At 30.8% G+C, this 20985-nt stretch overlaps 1 protein-coding gene across 2 annotated transcripts; it reads left to right on the forward strand.

Annotated features, from left to right (window-relative positions):
- The first annotated feature begins 972 nt into the window (after positions 1-972).
- LOC114745564 (serine acetyltransferase 1, chloroplastic-like) lies at positions 973-17384 on the forward strand. 2 transcript variants are annotated; one of them, XM_028933725.1, is made up of 2 exons: positions 973-1059; positions 16115-17384. In XM_028933725.1, the coding sequence occupies exons 1-2, from the start codon at positions 989-991 to the stop codon at positions 17067-17069; spliced, it is 1026 nt and encodes a 341-aa protein (XP_028789558.1). In that variant the 5' UTR covers positions 973-988; the 3' UTR covers positions 17070-17384. The 2 variants fall into 2 exon arrangements, with proteins under 2 accessions (XP_028789558.1, XP_028789557.1); XM_028933724.1 differs by lacking the exon at positions 973-1059 and having other exon boundaries at positions 15871-17384.
- The last annotated feature ends 3601 nt before the right edge of the window (positions 17385-20985 follow it).

The following is a 20985-nucleotide window of genomic DNA, read 5'->3' on the forward strand; positions in this document are numbered from 1 at the left end:
TAAAATATCGCAGTAAAAACAGTTTTCCAACAAAATAATCGTAACTGGCCCAAAATAATTACTCCTTATTTATCATAAATATTGGGAAATGGAAAGACCGCGTGCAAAGAGATATTTAAATGAAAACCAAATTTTAAAAATAATTTTATGATAAAAAAAATAAATATGTAAAAAAATTTATCTTAATTTATGAAAAAACATTTTTCAGTGTTCTCCCTAAATAAAATCATTAGTGAAATACTATTCACCTGCTCAAACAATATACTATTCATGGTTTTTTAATATTACCATTTCTTATTAATTTTTTATTTTATTATATTTTATAATTCTGTGGTCCTTATCTTCGAGATATCATTTATGCTTTCATGGTTCTATTTATTTATTTATAATTATTTATGTAATGCTGTTTTAAACCTTCTGAACACCATTACTTTTTATTAAATTATCAATAAAAAATATCAATTCACATATGGTTAAAATACATTATTTGTTATAAAATTATTAGATTAATATCTACTCAATATTTAAATTTTTAAGATCTGCTTAATTCAAGTGAAATGAAAATTTAAAAAAAAAACAGAGAAGTTGTCCAAAAAAATCAAAAAGAAAACATTTAATGAATTTAATTTTAAAAAAAATCTCTCTCTTCCACCTGCCCCGTTCATCCATTCCATCCGGGGCTGTCAAATAAAGAATTAATGCTTGGATGCATTGGCCGCCTTGTGAAATACTCGTACAATTAAAAAGAAGCGAACAAACGTGCAATTTGATGACACTTGACTGAGCCACGCACCCTCACGAAACCAGTTGGGCGGTCTGGCGCGTCACGCGCCTTTGGCGCCTTTCCTCGTCGGCTTTCTCTCTCTTCTCCATATGAGAACTATGCCACTTCCTTCCCGTCCACTCCAAGTTGCCGATTTAATTCCCTCTCTCTCTCTCGTCAACTCCCACGAGGCAAATTTCAGTTCTCTCTCTCACATTCCTTTCAATGGCTTCTTGTGAAATTGGAGCTTCAAGGATGGGCATACGCGAACCAGACCTACTTTCTCGGATTCAAAGCAGTCGCCACACCACCGATCGCTCCTTCCACTATGCAAAATCCTGTCGAGCCACTTACTCTGATTGTTCGTTTATGGAGGAATTTCTCCATGAGGAAGAAGATGATGATCTCTGGGCGAAGATGCTGGAGGAAGCAAGATCAGATGTGGAACAAGAGCCGATTCTGTCTTCCTATTACCACGCTGCGATTCTGTGTCACCAATCTCTGGAAATCGCGTTGGCCAATCATCTCTCCCTTAAATTGAGCAGTTCCAGTATTCCCAGCGGAACCCTAGTCGATCTCTTCTTTTCAATCCTTAATGAAAATGAAGAAATCGTGGAAGCTGTAAAGTATGATCTGAGGGCAGTGAAAAAGCGTGACCCGGCCTGCATAAGCTATGTCCATTGCTTTCTGAACTTCAAAGGCTTTCTGGCAATCCAAGCTCACAGAATCGCTCACCAATTGTGGTCTGAGGGGAGAAACACGTTAGCCCTTCTGATTCAGAACAGAGTTTCTGAAATATTCGCTGTTGATATCCATCCAGGTGCAAAAATTGGAAGAGGAATCTTGCTTGATCATGCCACCGGATTGGTGGTAGGAGAAACTGCAGTGATAGGTAACAATGTGTCAATTTTGCATAATGTGACCTTGGGAGGAACTGGGAAAGCTTCTGGAGATAGACATCCCAAGATTGGTGATGGAGTTCTTATAGGCGCAAGCACTTGCATTCTGGGCAACATAAAGATTGGTGAAGGTGCTAAGATTGGTGCTGGTTCTATGGTCCTGAAGGATGTGCCTTCCATGACTACTGCAGTTGGAAACCCAGCTAGATTGTTAGGAGGAAAGACTAATCCTGTAAGGCTGGACAAGATTCCAAGCTTCACTATGGATCATACTTCACATATTTATGAATGGTCTGACTATGTGATTTAGATGCTATTCATCAACCATATGGCATGTAGGTAATAGAGTTCTTGATTACATGCTAGAGGCTCTTTGTGGGAAGTTGTTGGATTTGAGACAAAAATCTTCTCATGCTTATTTTGTATACCGTTAAATCACTTCGAAAAAGCTAATCTAAGGGCTCGAGTGAAAATCATTAGTTCTCCTGTTATCAGCAAACTGAGTTCCTGGGGAGGTTGGTGCTGGAAAAAAAAAAAAAAAAAACAGAGCATAATTGAACTGTTCTGATGTTTAGAATCAATTTTTGTTAGACAACTAGATACAAACACACTTTAAGTGTTGTATGCTGTGCCCAATTCTTGATTACGGGATGTTGTTAATTTATAGATAGTACTGCTGGTTAATTCCAGCTGCTCTTTGTAATACACGAAGAACTCCATTTCTTGACAAATTTGCTCGTCCCTGTTGTTTTAAGTTTATTTGAACAAAGAGATATGTATTTAAAGCAGAGGGTATGTGGTTAATTGTTGCTAAAGAAGTTTAAAAAATAATGAAATTGTACATAAACTATAAATGATGTGCCTTATTAAACCCATCTTCCAAGGCGTACTGACGTCTTACCGAAGTTTCATCTTCATGGTGGTTTGAGTTTTTGTAGTAGGTTTTGGATTTCTATAACTAGTCATAGATCAAGCATCCTTCACGTATCAATTTGAAGATCAGCTACTTATGTTAATAATTTTTAAAAATAACCCAAAAAATATCGATTTAAAATTTTACAAATAAAAAAGTTCATTATAGTCTGACATCTTTAAGTAAAATTATTATTATTTCTTTATTGAGTCATTAAAAATGGGAAAATTGATCACAACCCATGATTAAAAAATTAATTATGCAAAGGTAAGTTATTTGCAAATGTTTTTTTATTTTGCATATAGTTGAAGAGACGATGTACATAGCTGAAGCATGATTGCAGCAACTAAAGATGTGTTACACCAACATCCTTAAATTTCATATTGTCTCAATTGTTTCATAATCAGAGGTGTTTGACCAATTTTCTCTTAAACTTTTGCCCAATCACTTTCAAGATATATAATAGTTAAACGGAGAAAAAAAAAATTGACGCCTTAGGCTCACCCGAACCTGCTATCCCTTCTGCATTTGATAAAAGAGAGTGAGGAAGGGCCAAAACAAAAGAAAATGGAATTTAAGAAGAGTCATGGGTTACAATATCACATAGACAATGTGGGGTATTGGTCAAACCACCGTGCAGTCTAATTTGGTCTTCCTTTTTTCTTTAAAAAAAAAAAAGAAGACAATATCACTTAGCACATGTCCCATTCTTCATTGTCAATGAACTACAGGCAAGTTTGGTCTTCATGGGAACACGTTGCTAACTGGACCACTGGGTCCATGGTTCAAATGTGGCGCCGTCTTGTTACTGATGAATCAATACCAGGGGTCCCAACCCACGGGCCGTGAGTTCAACAGTGAGAACCACCAATAAGGGAAGGACGCTGTCAAATTCTCTAATTATACGTACTCATGTTTTTAATTTTTAAAATATAATTATTTAATCATCAACTTGCGTGAAAAATGTAGAACGTATAGCCAAGTGCGATTGGATAATTTTCATGGCAAAAAAAAAAAGTGATTAGAGAATCTGATATAATAAATATGAAAATTTTCACTACTTAACTATTTTCCCTCCGTTTTTTCCCTCCAATGTTGAGCATTTTAAAATTTGTTCAATTACGTTTTAATATTTATAACAATCAATAAAAATTTAATGCCTTTTTTTTGCCATCAATAGAAGTTTAACAAGTCAAACTTAATTATAAGTCTCATTTGATATGAAACATTAAAAATGAGAGTAGAGATTGAAATTAAGATTGAGAAAATCTATTAAAAGAATATTTAACATGAGAGATTGCTTTTTACATAGGATTAGACAAACCCATGTTTGTGAGATCGGAGAATATTATAGAAGGAGATGGTATTCTCTAATATCATCTACATAAGTTTACTTAATCACATGTAATAATTAATTATTTATACTAAATATTTTTTTAATAATTTTTTTCAATTACAATCCCAATCCATATTTTTTATTTTTAACTCTTCGTATGAAACGGGACCATAATGTCTTGGAAAAAGATACCAAAGTATAAAGCTCAACTGCACAAGACAATGAAATTTAGGAAAGTGAAGCGTAAAATAAAAGAAAGTCGAATTTAGTAAGCGTAATGAGTCACAGAGCATAGGGATGACGTGGGGTCAAGCCAACCATAAAATCTAAGCCATGGCTTATTAGCAAAGAACTTAAAACTGGACCAGTCATTGAATTGGCAGAGAAAGTGGATCAAGAGTTAAAGATTAGATCGGAGTCAACTTAAGAGTCAAATCAATAAGAAATAAAACAAATTAAAAATAATATAAATTTTTATCATGCCATCCAAGAATTAAATATCAATTTAGTACATTGAATTACTAATAAAATAATCATATACTTACCAACAGGGGTTAAATCTAGCAGAAGGGGCTAATCCCGCACAACATGACGAACTAAGGTTCGAATCTCCCCTGAGAGAAGTGCCCATATTTAGTGCCTAATAATACCTCGAACAGAATTGCCTCCAATAGGAGGATACCTATGCTTTAGGAAAATAATAATAATAATAATAATAATAATAATAATCATATACTTACAATTTTTTTCCAACTTTCTATGCAATTTTTTTTACAAATTGAAATCATAATGTCATATTACTAAAATCACTATTGATCCAAGCAAAACATCAAAATAAACATATGATAACAAAATATTCTTCCCTACAATCTTTAATCATTAAGTGATAATTATCAACTACCTAAAAAAAGAAAAAAAATTTCATCAAAATAGCTTTTTTAAAGAACAAAAGTGAGAGGTGACCAGGCTAACCGAGTTACTCCCTGAGTTGGTCAAGGTCATCCCAGGTCAATTTTTTCTAGCTTATAGAGGTCAACTGGATTGGCCTAGTCCGGTTCTCAATACAATGCTTTTCAGTCTTTCCCTCTTTTTCTTTAATATAAAATGACACGTCATGGCAAACATCACATTCTTCTTTATCAATTAATTTATAGCAACAAAATACTTTGTGAAAAATTTAAATATGGTGCAATTTTGTCTTGTGCAAAAGTCTCCAATTCATAATGGGTGCTAGATTTTCATTAAATAAAGATGCAAGTTTCATATAGACTAAAATTCATTTAACACTTTTATCTTATTTTTTTGGTGCATCTATCATCTTGGTTTTTCTTATAGCACATCTAATACTCTAATCTTTCTTATGGTGCATCTAACAACCTAATTCTCAATCTGTACAGAAGCACATGTTGACTACTATAAGCCATGAATGCCACAAATATTGTGATTTTATTTGAATTAAAGTGTAGACGTGGAAATACATGTGTTCAAATGTTAGTTGATAGAACCCTTAGGCACAAATAAATGGTTCAAATTCGACTTTTCATAAAATTATTTTCAAAATGGTCAATTATAAAATAAAAAGTAAATATTCTTCCGGTCCTAAATATAAGACCCTTTTTATAGTGTAAATTACATTACCAAAGAGGTTTTATATTTAGGACCGGATGAGTAATTAAATTCAATTACTAAAATTTGATACGAATGGTTTAAAATTTCATTAAAGAGCATAAAAAAATAAAATCTAAACCATTCAAATGTTAATCTTATTATGATTATAAAAGGAAGAGGATGGAAAGAAAATAAGAGAGAATAATTTCTTGTGTTTTTGTCAATATGATGTATGACAGAGTAAAATATTATGCCTAACGTTTTTACCAATTAGGACAAATTTAAACACGTATTTTTACATATGCACTTTGAATCAAATAAAATTTCAATATTGATACTTGCCAACATGTATCTATTACATATTGAAAATTTTTGCCCCACTTTTTTTAGAGTTGATAGGAAAAATTGCAGTATAATATTGTAATTTATTGGTATTTTCTCCCTTGACCCATTTACACGTGGCACAATATTTAAACTTGCATTTCTTACTGAACGAATATTTGACTTTCGTTACAAAATGGGGATTTTCACACTATTTATTAGAGTTAGCGTCCAAAATTGCACTATCTTTGAGTTTATAATACCAATAGCTCCTCACGTATGCACATATCACCTCCTACATATGCATGTATAAATGTACAAGCTCACTCCAGACCTGCTAAACCATTAAATTATAAACCAAACAAAAGTATAAATGTTTTAAAATTTAATTTAATTTTCACTTTTTTAAAATTCGAAAAAATTAATTTTTCATATAAAATACATAGATTAGATTAATTAATAGTTTATTTGGAAAAAAAATTGAACAAAATAATAAGTTTCGATTCAAGACAAATATTTCCATATTTTAACAAACAACAACAAAACTGATTTTTGGATTCGTCCATGACTAATCATGCAAGAGGGGTTGGATTGTGTGTGTTTAAAAACTTTTGCAAGTTTTGAAATGCCAATGAAGCAGTAAAGCATAGTTATACAACCAATAATGATGAAGAATTGAATTGACATCAAAGACTATATCATCTCTGGTCCTTAATATAAAGGCCAGATAATTAATTTAAGGAGATTTAAAAAACTAGTTAAATTAGTTAGTTGTCACAAATATGTGTTGAATTTTCTAAATTATTCTCTTTAATCATGTGTATTGAAATTAATCCTTAGTGAGAACCTCTTACAATCAATAAGGATATTTTAGCTAAAACATTATGAATTTGAAAAACAAAGTAGATTGAGTGGATAACAAAACCCAACAAGCTAAATTTAAATAGCAGCAACTAAACTAGATATTATACATGAAAATGGAACATATGCTGATATATAGAAGGCTAAAATAAAGTTTGAAACAACTGGTAGTACTGAGAATTTCTCCATTCCAAATCACAGATCAAAGGGGCTGCAAGGATTACTATAGATGCAACCAAACTGTAGAAAGGTTTTGTTGATTAATTTCTGCCAAATTTACTGTGACAAAAGAATCCTGGAATGTCGAATTGATCGTATTTCAGAGCAAGGCTATCCAAGCTGAGCGTTCCAAATAGACTCAAGGCTCTTCTCATACCGGAAAATATCACAACAGCTAAAGCCAGTTGATCTGAACAGTTGAACTTCGTCCTTTCATTAGTAATGATGAGATTGAACCGGTAAAGAACTGAGAGGGGGCCCTAATGCTCCACCTCTCTCATGTTCCTTAAAATGCCCCAACCGTCCAAACGCTTTTTTTTTTTTTTCCTTTTTGTTTTGGTTATTAGGTCTACACAAACTAAGTGACATTTTGATATTTTATAACCAAAAAAATAGTGCAGTTTTAAATTTTTTACGACTTTTTAATAAAAAAATACTCTAAAATTATGTATTTTAATTTTTGTTTGAAAAATCTTAAAAATTGAAAACTGCACCATTTTTGCCCAGAAAATAGCAAAATGTCACTCATTTTGTTTAGAATCTAATGACAAAAAAAAAAAAAAAAAGATAATTGGGAGTTTAGGGCATTTCCAGGGGCACTAGAGAGTGGGGCATCAGAAGCCCCTTGCCTAGAGCCAGAAAGAGCACAATTTGGGACACCCTGCACCTCCGTCTCATATGTAGGGCAAATTATTGCATTCTTTCCGCATTCACTATAGCAACCTCCACCATCCCTCTTGCTTAATATTTTTTTTAAATTTCCACAAATTGATTAAATAACTCTTATATTAATAACCGGAGGAAGTATCTAATAAGTCTTTAAGTTAGGGCAAAGACCTTAAAATAACATATACATTTGCATGAGACTTGTTCGTAATCGTAACCAAATTTCTTACGGGAGAGTTCTATTTCATTTATTCCAATCAACTTTTTAGTGAAATTTTTTTTTTCACAGTAAAAACAAACAGAACATTCTATGTTGAGCTAAACAGAATATTCTATGACTGTGACCTTCTTTTTTAAAAGAAACAGAAAGATGAAACATTCTGATTCATCCAGGTCATGAAGGGGACATGATTAGTGTGAAGCGGCCCAATGATACTGAAAATCAGACCAGCCATTGAATCAAATCAATCAATAAAGATAATGGGTCAAGAGTCAGTATATCAGATCGGAGTTAAACCTGTGAGAAATAAAAAACAATAAAAAAAATTTTAAATTTTCATTGAGAATTAAATATCAATTTAATATTTTGAATCACTAATAAAATAATCATATACTTACAATTTTTTTTCAACTCTTTTGCAATTCCTTAGACAAATTAAAATCATAATATCATACTACTAAAATCACTAAGTTTTATTCCCAACAGAATATCAAAATAGATATATGATAACAAAATATTCCTCCATACAATTATTCAATAATTAAGTTCTAATTATCAACAGCTTTTCGAAAAAAAGTCAAAATAATTTTTTTTTTTAAAAAGGCAATCAAGTTAACCCACCAAATCCATCATGTTACTCGGATTGTTACCGGTTTACCCTGGGTTGATCAGGTCAACTCAATTCCACTTTTGATGCTCAATCGGAATGGTTACCAAACCGATTCATTGGTTTCTTGTATGAATCGGTTGGTTCAGTCCGATCTAGGTTTTAATACATGGCCATCGAGCATGTGGTCGATTCCAGCTCTACTAGTCATTTGCTGCATGACAAAGTTACCCGCCAACTTTTGAAAAGAAACGGGATCACGATGAGGTAGTTGTTTGTAAGTATTTCAAAGTTTAAAATCCATCAATGGGGATTACATTTTAATGGAAAGGGAGAATCTCGTGCAACATGATGAACTGTGTTTCAAATCCTTGTTAGGAGATGTGTTTATATTTAGCATCCGATACTACTTTGAATAAGATTATTTCCAATAGAATGATACCGCTGTCTAAAAAAAAGTTTTAAATTTATCTCCTAATCTTGTATTTATTTTTTTAATTATGAATGCCTAATCATTAATTCATAATTGCCACATCAGATAAATTAATATTAAAAATTAAAATGTTAAGAATGTTAAGTTTAAATTTTAAAATGTCAGAAGAGTTGTATGTAACTAGCCTAGAGTTTAGTGGAGGTCAATAAAATTATTAATTTGTAAAATGCCATTTAGGATGCGATGTATTGATGCGGTGTGGTGAATTCTATAAACAAGATAGGATAAATTAATGGAAAGGATTCATAATAAAAGAAAATAAAAGACTGGGGGGGTTGATTTTAAACTTTGAAATATCACGGAGTCACATGCAACTACTCTAGAGTTGAAGGGACTTTCATATGATTTATTCTAATATTAAAGAGTACAATAATCTAACGTGCTTTATATTTTACCTTAATTACTCTATATTTTTTTCTATTTTAAAAATATACACTTTCCAAACTGTTAACTCCTTTAAAATATTATAAAAATCTTTTTTCTTTTGGCATGTTATAAATGTTTAAACAGTTCTCATGTTAAAAAAGAGCATTTTGATCAAAATAAAAATTTGAGAATCAAAATTCACTATTAGCTAATAATTGGATGGATAAAAATAAAATTTTAAATATATAAAAGAAATAGTGGGGACATTTTTATAATTAATTTAGGTAAAAGAAAGAGTAATTAGTGCATTTTAGTTTACTTATGTAAAAGTAGAATAGTAGCTGCCAGTCTGCTGCCACATGTCCTGCAATATAATGCATGCTTACGTATTGATCACATAATTTATATTATAGTGATAATTGTTTTGTCAGTGGTCTGAATGGGAGAATCAACTGGCAATGTATTGGTTTTTTATGCTTGTAAACTGAAATCCATTTTTTTGACACGACAAAATGAGAAAATTAATAATAGAAGTTTATATAGTGCAATAGATAAAATATCCTACATTACAAGAGTTAAGCCTAAAACAGAAAGGTTTATAAGGAAATAACACTAACATCACAAGAACCAAAATTATTGAGAAGTGCAAGTATCTCCAACTGAAATCCATTTACTTATAAGTGAAAGTACATCAAGAGCTAGAGAATTCCTCTGTAACATTTGTCTCTTGTTAAAACAGAGGAAGGCAATCAAGAATATGAAAATTACCATCTAACCTGTGAGAGGAATTCTATAGTATTAGGGAAAGTGACATTAAAAACCATAGTAGCTCATTAATTACATTTAAGGACTACTAGTTGTTGAAATTAAAAAGGACAATGAGCCGATGAAAATGCCCTTGGTTGGCAACACGGCTTAGCTGCAAATTTTGAAAGCTTAATAATGAATCTTGGAAAAATTTACAAATTAAATTCTTGTTTGGTTTTTTTTTTGGAAACAATTTTTTTGTTTAAAAAAAGTCTTATTTGATAATTTTTTATTTTTTTAAAAAGGTAATATATTTTTAAAACTAAAAAACCAAAACAATTTTAAGATGTTTTCTTATTTTTGTTTTTATATTTTTTTTACAAAGTTAAAGAAACCTTATTCTCTTCTTGATTACCACTTGTCATGTATCACTGCCAATGACGGTCACCGCTTGTTAAATATGATTTTTTTTTTTGCATTTTTCATTTCAAATGTGAATTTTCTAAAATAGTTATTCAAACACATTTTTTTTTGTTTTTTATTCTCAAAACATGTTTTGAAAAAAAATTTTATAAAATTTTTTTGAAAACAAGAAACTATAAAAAGAGAAACAAACAAGTCCTCAATTTTCTTGTTTTAAAAATTGATTTGCAACTGAGCTTTTCGTATTTGCCATTTGTCTTTGGGATTTACAGTGCTTTCACAATTTATAATTAAATTGTAAATTTTTTTTTTGTAAATAATCTTTCAAAATTTGCAAAAGCACGTTGTTGCGTTTACTTTCAATAAGAAGCCTTGATGTGGCCGTTCCCAAGTATAATTAAATTTCTAGGAATAGGTGGTAATATAGATTGAGCTGTTAGCCAAATACAAACTCATTTTGAGGCAGATCTTTTTCATTTGTACCTGTCAATCCACGGTTTAGCCTGTTTTTTCTTTTTCTACTGTTTTTTATTTTAAATTTAATAGAAATAAACTAATATTTTCATTCAATTTAAATATAGTTTTACATTTTATTTAAAAACTTTGATGTTAAGTTTGATTTCTCAATTTTTACTATTTTATCATTTCTATATTAATAAAATAACTATTAAAACAGATTATATATTTATATTTTCAAGTTTTGTGATTAATTTAATTATACAACTGTGTGAAAGTATAAAAATGATTAGAATTTAGTCTATAAAATTTTTTTAATTTAATTTGATAATTTAAAAGCGTATGTGTAAAAGAATTAAAAAAAAATGATGCGGGTCCCGCCTGCCTCCCCTTGGTATTATTATATTTCATATATTAAAGATGATTTTTTCGTTTTTTGGGGACTAATGATATGATTTGTTTGCTTGAAGCTATATCAATTCTCAATGTGAATATTTTCTTTGAACACCACCGGAGTCCTTTAGTTCTTTCTTTATGGATAGAAATCAGGTGGTATTTTCTAGCCAATAGTCAAAGACTAATCCTCCCAAGACATAAAAATCACCAAAGATTTTGCCTTTTCAACAAAATATTTTTCATGTACATGGTTTGATTTGAACCTAGAACATTTTGTTTAAGAGATCCAGCTATTTACCAATTATGCTGGGCTTTATTGGCAAAATCTTTTAAATGTTTTAATTGCCACAATTTATAATTCATACACCATATTAATAAAGTTTTTTGCCAACTCATTTTATAAAATTTATAGCATCGATATCATTGACAAGAAGTTTTAGTTTTGCGGCAACTACAGAAAATATAATAATTGATGTAACAATTAGAATTATAATGTAATATATAATATAAATATTACTGTATCAATTATATTTTTATGTAAAAGCAATATTTTTTATAAATAAACGTTAAGTAATTTAATAAAATAAGAAAATAAAATAAAAAATATTTGATAATAGCAGTAATTTTTAAAAATATTTAATAAATAAGATATAAATAAATAATTACATCATATATTGAATGATACATATTTATGGTGTTTGTGTTGTTTAATATTTTATATGTATGAACGTGTGTATGCATATGGATGCAGTTAGGTATTGTACATAATTTTTTGCAATATGTGTAACTAATATGAGTGTGCCTCTAGTTTGTTTATGTGATCATAATGTATACGGTCAAATAGGGTTTTTATTATATTAAGCATGTTATGACTCTTTTGGCTTATTTATCCTTCTTTGGTCCGGGAATTAGGAGGATGATTTTATGACTTTTGCAGATACTATGGTCTCATTTTAGATTTTCGGAGATGGCAAAAAAAAAAACATTGGTTTTTGGAAGGATTTGAAAACTGTAATGGTACTAGCTTTCAACATTGGATTTTGATTACGATTTGAAGTTAATTTATAATTTCATGTTTAAGATTAGGGTTAATATAATTTTTGATTTTTGAAATTTTTCCTTATTTTTATTTTGGTCTCTCAAGTTTCAAATCATGAGTTTTGATTCTTCAAATGACAAAATGGTCTAGGTTTCTATTAAGGTATAGGGATTAATATTTTAAATAAAAAAAAAAGTTTGAGAGATCAAAATATATAGTTTGAAATTTAATAAACTTAAAAAAAAAAAAAAAAGACAAATTTCAAGAACCTTCCCCTCAAGCTCCTTATTGGCAGGGCTTAGGAGGCGAAGCAGCGAAGAATCTTCCCATCATAGGCTTACAATTAGCACTTCATCGTTCTCTCTACTCACTAATATTCCTACCTTTTCTTCGTCTCTCTCAATGTGGTGTCAATATGTAATTAACAATTCTTCCGCCAAGGTGATCCTCAAAATGGCTTATTAATGAGGCGTCCGCATTCGATTTAAAATAAAACTATAAAATTTTGGGGGGGGGGGGGAAGCCAGGCTAACATGAGAAAATAAAACTGAAAAAAAGAGGAAAACAGGAATCTAATAAAATTTATTCTTATACTTATTTTATAGTATAATATATTAGTATTTGATTTAAAATATTATTTTTTCCCTAAGAATTAATTTTTTTATCACATATAATCGTGTTGCTTATGAATCATAAGATTTCCTAAATTAATCAAACTCTTTAATTAATGCTTTTTATTAAGAATAATTTTAATTTAAATATTTTACAATAAATAATGTCTAACTTGTTAAAGTTATTTTTCATTTTATATTTACATAAATAATTTCTTATAATATTTCAATTTTTTTAAATATAATTTATTCATTAAATATAGAAACACCTAAAACTTACTTATAACTTATACAAAAACAGTTTTTTAAAATTAAAAGACATTTTCGCTCTTATATTTATGTTGTTCTTATACTTCTCTTTATATCTTTTTTGTGCTTTCCAATTAGCTTTTAGCTATTTACATGAATTGTGTTTGTGACACAATCAGAAATCAAATTGTCCATAACTTATCAGTTAATTAATGATGTAATATTATTTCACATAACTTTGTCACAATACTATAAATTTAAATTTAAATTTTTTTTATCCAAATAACATTTTACCCAATCTAACTTTTACAAATCAACTTTTATAACATTCAATCCAACCACAATTCGTATAACCTAATTTAACTTTTGCCCAACCTCACTTTTTTAAAAGTCAAATTGACAATAAACTACTTTTCCAATCGCTAATCCAATTGATGGCAGAAGTAACTTAAAAGTCAGATAGTGTAATGTGATACATGTTTGAATTGAGTTTTATGATAAAGTCAGTTTGAAAAAATAAAACTTATTTGGATGATTAATAAAAAAAAGTAATTTTAGATACAAAATGACTTAAAAAGACATGAATTTTTAAGTAATAAATATATGATATTATATGTATATAATGTGACCATTTTAAAAGAAGTATTGAAAATAAAATTATTAAAAATGAAGGAACTTAATTTCTTATCAGGAAGAAATTGAAAAACAATAAAATGCTTAATTAAATATATTTGATGGATAAATATATAAATTAGAAATCATACAAATCTAGTATTTTTAAACTAAATATATTACATACTAATAAGCAGCCCGCCGTTATTTGTGACATTAAATGTCTTTTTCCTAGTAGTGTGTGCATGCAAGAGAGGGTTAGGTAGATAAACAATTTAAAGTGCAATTAATACTCATAACGGTATTATCCACCGCACTGCCTGCTTAAAAAAAAAATCAGCTTATCTTAGAAGTCCATTTGAAACAAAAAATCCATATTGTCAAAACGCGGGGTCAAACACTACTTTTTGTTACACGTTTAGGCCCCCAACAACATCCCAAATACACCCATAGTCTCTTTTTTCCTCCATCCTCCTTACCTCGTCCTCAAACTTCAAAATCTCTCTCCCTAAGCATTACAAGGTGCACATTAAATTGGTGGCCCAGAGGTGTGTATAGTGTGGAGATATGGCATCCTTGGTGGGGGCCGAAGTAGCAATGGCCATTATGATGAGGCAAACCAATCCCACAATAGTTCACATGTTTATGTTTCTCTTCGATTTTTTGAATTAAAATTTAGTTTTCTACTTTGTATTATCAATGGCCGGTAATCATCTCTCATTCTCTCAATTGTTTGTACGTCGCCATCGCTTCCATTTCCTGGCCCCTAAAATATGATAAAAGGATTGTAGTATCTCGACGTTCTTCCCTTCCTTCCTGTCATCCACCCTTCTCCCTTTTCTTTACGTCTTTGTTTTGTATGCAGTTAAAAGAACACATTCCTGTGATTTTCTAAGTTTAACGGTTGTTAGTAATTGCTGGGAACTTTTATCATGTCTACGCATTTGTTTAGGCTTTTAGGATTTTAAATCTCCTCTTTTATGTAATATTCATTGAGTTGTGGCGCTTGATCCAAATATTTGATTACTGGACTCCGATTTTGAACTTTCATCATCATCATCATATATAGCCTTTGTGTTTATCTACTTTGGCATCCTTTCTCTTGCTCTGTCCTCTCTATTTTTTCCTTTCTTTTTGGTTTTTATGTTTCTAATGTTCATTGTCATTCGACAATGTGTATAGGTCCCAACAATTTGGCGTTTTCATTTCCTTTTAGTTTCATATATAGGGATGAATTTATTGTAAATTTTAATCTTAATTGACGATGTTAATTGACCGGATAATAATATGAAAACTAAGAGGAAAGGAAGAACTAAATTATTTGGAGCCATACAAATTGTTGAATGGCAGTGAGAACTAGAAAACATAAGCATCAAAAAGTAAAAAAGAAAAGTGAAAAAAAGGACTAAAAAAGAAAAGGATTTGAAAGTGGATAAACACGGAAATTGTGATGGCAATAAGGTCCATAATTATAATTCAATAATCAAATATAAGACCTAAAAAAAGCCGATTCTAAATATAAGACCAATTTACACTACAAAATGAGTTTTATATTTAGAATTGAAGGAGTAGTTTTTTTTTTAAAATCTGAAATAAAGATATTTTAGTTATTTGATTATATTTATAAAATATCAAATTAAACACCACTTTCTCCCCTAAGATTTTAACATTTTAGGTGCCAATTGCAATTTTCAACTTTTTCTTATGTCATTTTCCCTTCTGTAATTACCCAACAAGATGTTATTTAATTAAAATTATTTTCCATTTCATGGGACCTTTCGACAATTAGAGTCCTTGCATATGGACCTGAGCAGTAAATTTCCCTAAAATTGTTCAATTTTTTTTTTTTTTTATAACAACGATTGTAAATTGTAATGCAATCGTATCTGTTTCGATGGTCCCTTTTCGTCAATGTGGGGTCCCTTTATAAATCAGCCACAAACATTATCTGCCTTTTCCTTCTGGGAAATCCCATTAAATGCTTCTTGGGGGAAAAAAAAATTCCATTATATGCAGCCATCTCCACTAAAATTGCTTGTCCCGGAAAATCCACATTCTGCCATGAAACTTCTCTTCACCCGCCGTTTTCTTGCTTCCGCCTTCTTATATACTAACAAGACTTCCCTTTCCATTTCAATTCCAATTCCAATCCAATTGTCTCAGCTCCTTCTCGTTCACTTTCTCTCCCCACAGCTCAACTCCTCGCCTTCAATGGCTACTTGTGTTGGCGCTTCGACGGCGCGTATAAACGGATCCGACCCACTTTCTCGGAACCCAAACGGGGGCCAGTCCATCCATCATTCCTGCAACTATGTGAAATTCTGCCGACCCACTTTCTCTGATCGTTCTCCGGCCGTCCCTGGGTCCATGAACGGCGTCAATAACTTACATACGCGTACGTCGCCGGAGGAGCTTCACCAGCGGGATGAAGAAGCGGATAATGATTATGATGATGACAATCTCTGGGCCAAGATGCAGGAGGAAGCAAGGTTAGATGTGGAACAAGAGCCGATTCTGTCTCCCTATTACCATGCTTCGATTCTATCTCACCAATCTCTGGAAATGGCGTTGGCGAATCATCTCTCCCTCAAATTGTGCAGTTCAAGTCTTCCCAGCGGAACCCTAACCGATCTCTTCATTTCCACCCTCACTGAAAACAAAGAAATCATGGGAGCTGTGAAGTATGATCTGAGAGCCGTCAAAGAACGAGACCCAGCTTGCATAAGCTATGTCCATTGCTTCCTCAATTTCAAAGGCTTTCTGGCTTGCCAGGCTCACAGAATTGCTCACCAATTATGGTCTGAAGCAAGAAACATGTTAGCCCTTCTGATTCAGAACAGAGTTTCTGAGATATTCGCTGTAGATATCCATCCAGGAGCACAAATTGGAAGGGGGATTTTGCTAGATCACGCAACAGGATTGGTAGTAGGAGAAACTGCGGTAATAGGCAACAATGTGTCAATTCTGCATAATGTGACATTGGGAGGAACTGGGAAAGCTTCAGGAGATAGACATCCCAAGATTGGTGATGGAGTTCTTATAGGCGCTGGAACTTGCATTTTGGGGAACATAAGGATTGGTGAAGGTGCTAAGATTGGTGCTGGTTCCGTAGTTCTGAAAGATGTGCCTCCAATGACTACTGCAGTTGGAAACCCAGCTAGATTGATAGGAGGGAAGGCTAATCCTGTAAGGCTGGACAAGATTCCAAGTTTCACTATGGATCATACTTCACATATTTCTGAGTGGTCTGACTACGTTATTTAGATTATGCTAGTTTCTAATCCTCAATTATATGCTACAGCTTTATTGTTTTACTGTTATTACTATTATTATTTCTGGGTTAATAAGCTACAGAGGTATTGTTATATGTTAGGGTGATCGTAATGCGGGGGATTCTTGTTTGTTTGATAAGTGAGGATCCATATTCTCCTGCAACCAACCAGAGAGAGCCCTTGAGAGGTTTGGTGCTAAAAATAAGAGAGTAGTTTCGTGTAGCAGTAATTTTGATTTTTGATATGTTGTAAGGTACAAAGACTACCTTTTGTTATGCAATAATGGATCTTGCTACTATTACATTCATTTCCTGTTCTGTCTTTTGGCGATAAAATCCTAATCCTACTTTATATGGTAAACTGGCTCCTCAGATTTGTTTAGGTGAAATGATGACATGTCAAATTGTTTGTACACATAACTTTTCAACTATGTTTGGTATTATATAATCTTTAGGAATTAGTTAATGTGCTCTGTTTTAAGTGTAAATGTAAAATCTTAATTCATTTAATATTTAATATTTATATTTTTTCTTAAACTAATTTTTCTAACTTATAAACTAATATACTCTCTTTAGTTGAAAATATAAGCATGGATTTTTTTAACAAGTGTCAATTTGAATTTGTTTAATCATTTAATGCATTTTTTTCATTTTTACCTCTAATTAATTATATGTTTCTCTCATCTTTTTTTTTTTTTTTCATTCATTCTCTCATCTTTTTTTCCCACTCATTCTTTCTCCCACTTACCCTCTCCATAAATAAGGATGTTTTAGGAAAAAATTGATTTTTTTTACCTACCTAATTAACTAATTTTAGTATATTAAGGATGTTAGTTAAATTAGTTATTATAATATGTTTTTTCTAAAACCCTCTAAGCATCCTCTTAATTTTTTTCCCTATCTCTTCTATTTCATTATTGTTGAGAATATTAATAGGGTTAATTTGGAGTAAATATGAAGTAAATTTTACATATAGGACCAATATCAACTTTCCAATTAGATCCTACATTAAGAACTAGATGAGTACATATTTATCGTCTTTAACCAACTTTAACAACTTGTTGAATAGTATAATTTAGTTATTCGATGTTTTATATTTTGGATTGGAAGGAGTATAATCTAATGTACATAAGGATATTTTGAAGAGATCATGTCATATTTGTTAAAATTAGGTAACATATATAGATTTCTTAAATTTCTCCAAACAAGTTAAGTAATTCTTATATCAAGCATCATATTACTATCTTCGGTCCTTCATATAGGACCTAACTGATTAATTTGAGAAAATTAAGAAAATTACTTAATTACTTTAAAGCATTTATATTTATCATTTTTTCTCCAAACTAATTTGTTTTACTTATAAATTGAGATATAGTCTAATAATACATATAAGTATTTTAGAAAGATCATATAACATATCTTATATTTAAATAATTTAGTAATTTTCTTGCTTAATTTTTTTAAATTAGTTAACTGTATCTTATATTAAGAACCAGGTAGTAGTTAGTAAGAAAAATAATAAAAAACGAATATAAAAAAAGTATTATATTATATGAATGCTGTCTTTTCTCTATTATATAAGTCCATATAATATTCGGTAAGAAGATGTGTGGAATTAAACTTCTATGAGTAGGAATGTTTTTTGATCAGATTCTATGTTTAGTATTTGAACATGGATTAGTATGACTTTTATATTTGCCTCTGACTAGGTCACTCTGGCTTTTCCCTAATTTAGCAGCCATTAGTCTATCAGAATTTGGTGTAAAGTTTTGACACGGATCCATCGTAATTATTGAGTTATATTGGCTTTGGTTAAATAGGTAGTTTATCAAGTGGATGACAAAGACATGAACTTTAATTCTTTTTATTTTTGCTGAACCCCTTACATTAGATACTTCTATGAACCCCCCCCCCCCCCCCAAGGAAAATAAAACGTATATATGATACCAAACCGAGGCAGGAAAGTCTTAAAACTAGTACTAAGCAATCCTGCGGGCATGGCAAGTGTCTATGAAAAAGACATGAACCCGAGTGTATGGCAACAAATATTCACGGCTCACACATAACCGCTATTGGGTAGGGGTAAAAAACAGAGCATTTTATAATCTGAAGTGACAATTTTCTAATGGGTAAAGGTGAATCAAATACCCTGATTTTATTTTCCTGGTACATTGAGCGTCTTGATATTATTTGTTTAGCTACATTAGTATATTGAATGTATTATAAATAAGATTAAGCTACTAAATATACTATAAATAAAATTAAGGTGTTAGATATACTACCTCCAATCCTAATTATAAAACCTTATTTGTAGATTATAGAGAATGTCTTATAATTAGGACCGGAAGTAATATTATAATAAAACAAAAATCCTAGATGTACCTAGAAAATAAAATCACGGTGTTGATGAATCTTTACCCATTTCTAATAAATTTTTAGGTTTAGGAGTTGAATTTTGAAGCCCCCTTCTTTAAAAAGAACAAATTTTAAGGACAATTAAATTGAACACATGATCCTCTCCCAGATTTTGAGTTAACACACTATTAAACACCATATGTTCAAATCTAGTAGTGGCCATCCTGTTGTTTAATGTGTTATCCCACATGGAACACATTATCCCAACTAATAAGTTTGTTAGGGACTGAGACTTCACCTTGCCCAAAATGTTAGACACCAATCTAATGTGTGAAGCAACCAAGTTGCGCTCTTTGTTTCTCACTTAACGTGCTATCTATATTGTCTAACTCGTTATCCTCAGTGCTCATCATTACTTATATTTCATTAATCAATTTCTAATTAATACATCTCATACTAATTCTATAATCATTATTAGCATTATTATGTAATTATGAACACTTTCCTCCAATTATTTACTCATAACTTTTCATTCATATGATTACTAAGACATTATCTAAATCATTTTATTTTCATTTATTAGGGAGAGACGTTGGTGGTGGAAGATATTGGAGAACTTGTTCAAGTGATGAAGTTTGCAAATCGTTCAGCCAACAAACAATTTTTGTTGAAGTAATCATTCTTCAAGGCATTCATTAATCATTTTATAATTGATCACTTAATAAACAATTTCTGATATAGTATTTTGGTAAATACCTCTTATCACATAACGTTTCAGTATTTTCTTTTACTGTTTATAGTATATTTGTTAAAAAAAAAAAAAAAGGCCTGCATTTTACAATATATAAGATGTTAATTATTTATTTCTACAGAAATTTTAAGTAAAAATATATTGGTTGCCTCAATTCTTATAGTTTGATCAAATTTAGTTTTCACCCTTATAGATTCAAATTCTTAATTCTAATCCTTATGGTTTAGCCTGAATTTAACCAATAATTTATATATTTTTAATGAATTTTGACTTTAGTCCATATACTCAAACTCAAATTAAGTCCTTATAAGTTTTTTATTTACATAATCACGTACCTAAAAACCCTACACTAAACAATGTCTCGTAAAAAAAAAAGAAATAATTTTAAAATATGCAAACCAACCACTTTTGGTCCAAAAAGAAAATAAAATTTTTAAACCCCCTTTTGTCTCCCTGCCCTTTACAAATAATACAAGTGCTTCTTGGTCTTTTTCCCTTTGGACCAACTAATGACCCAAGTTCATTGGTAGGGATGTGGATCCCCTCAATTAAGAAATAACCATTACATTGAGATCCAATGGAAGTGTTGAAGTAGAGGCCTTTCCACAATTAAGAAATATTAACCATTACATTGAGATCTAATGGTGTTGAAGTAAATGCTTTTATTTAATTTTTAAAAGAACAAACTGTACTCCCCTCTCAGCACCAGATAGACCAACACACTCCCTCCATTTCAATTATAAAACGTTCTTTTGAATTACAAATAAGAATAAATACAGTCAGAATTGCCATGAGAGATGAGG

Source organism: Neltuma alba, unplaced genomic scaffold, assembly GCF_004799145.2.
Source record: "Neltuma alba isolate B1F8T4 unplaced genomic scaffold, ASM479914v2 tig00004710_pilon, whole genome shotgun sequence".
Lineage (NCBI taxonomy): Eukaryota > Viridiplantae > Streptophyta > Magnoliopsida > Fabales > Fabaceae > Neltuma > Neltuma alba.

Excerpts from the sequence above, each read along its gene's own strand:
- LOC114745564 (XM_028933724.1), top strand. The coding sequence starts at position 16,017 with ATGGCTACTTGTGTTGGCGCTTCGACGGCGCGTATAAACGGATCCGAC.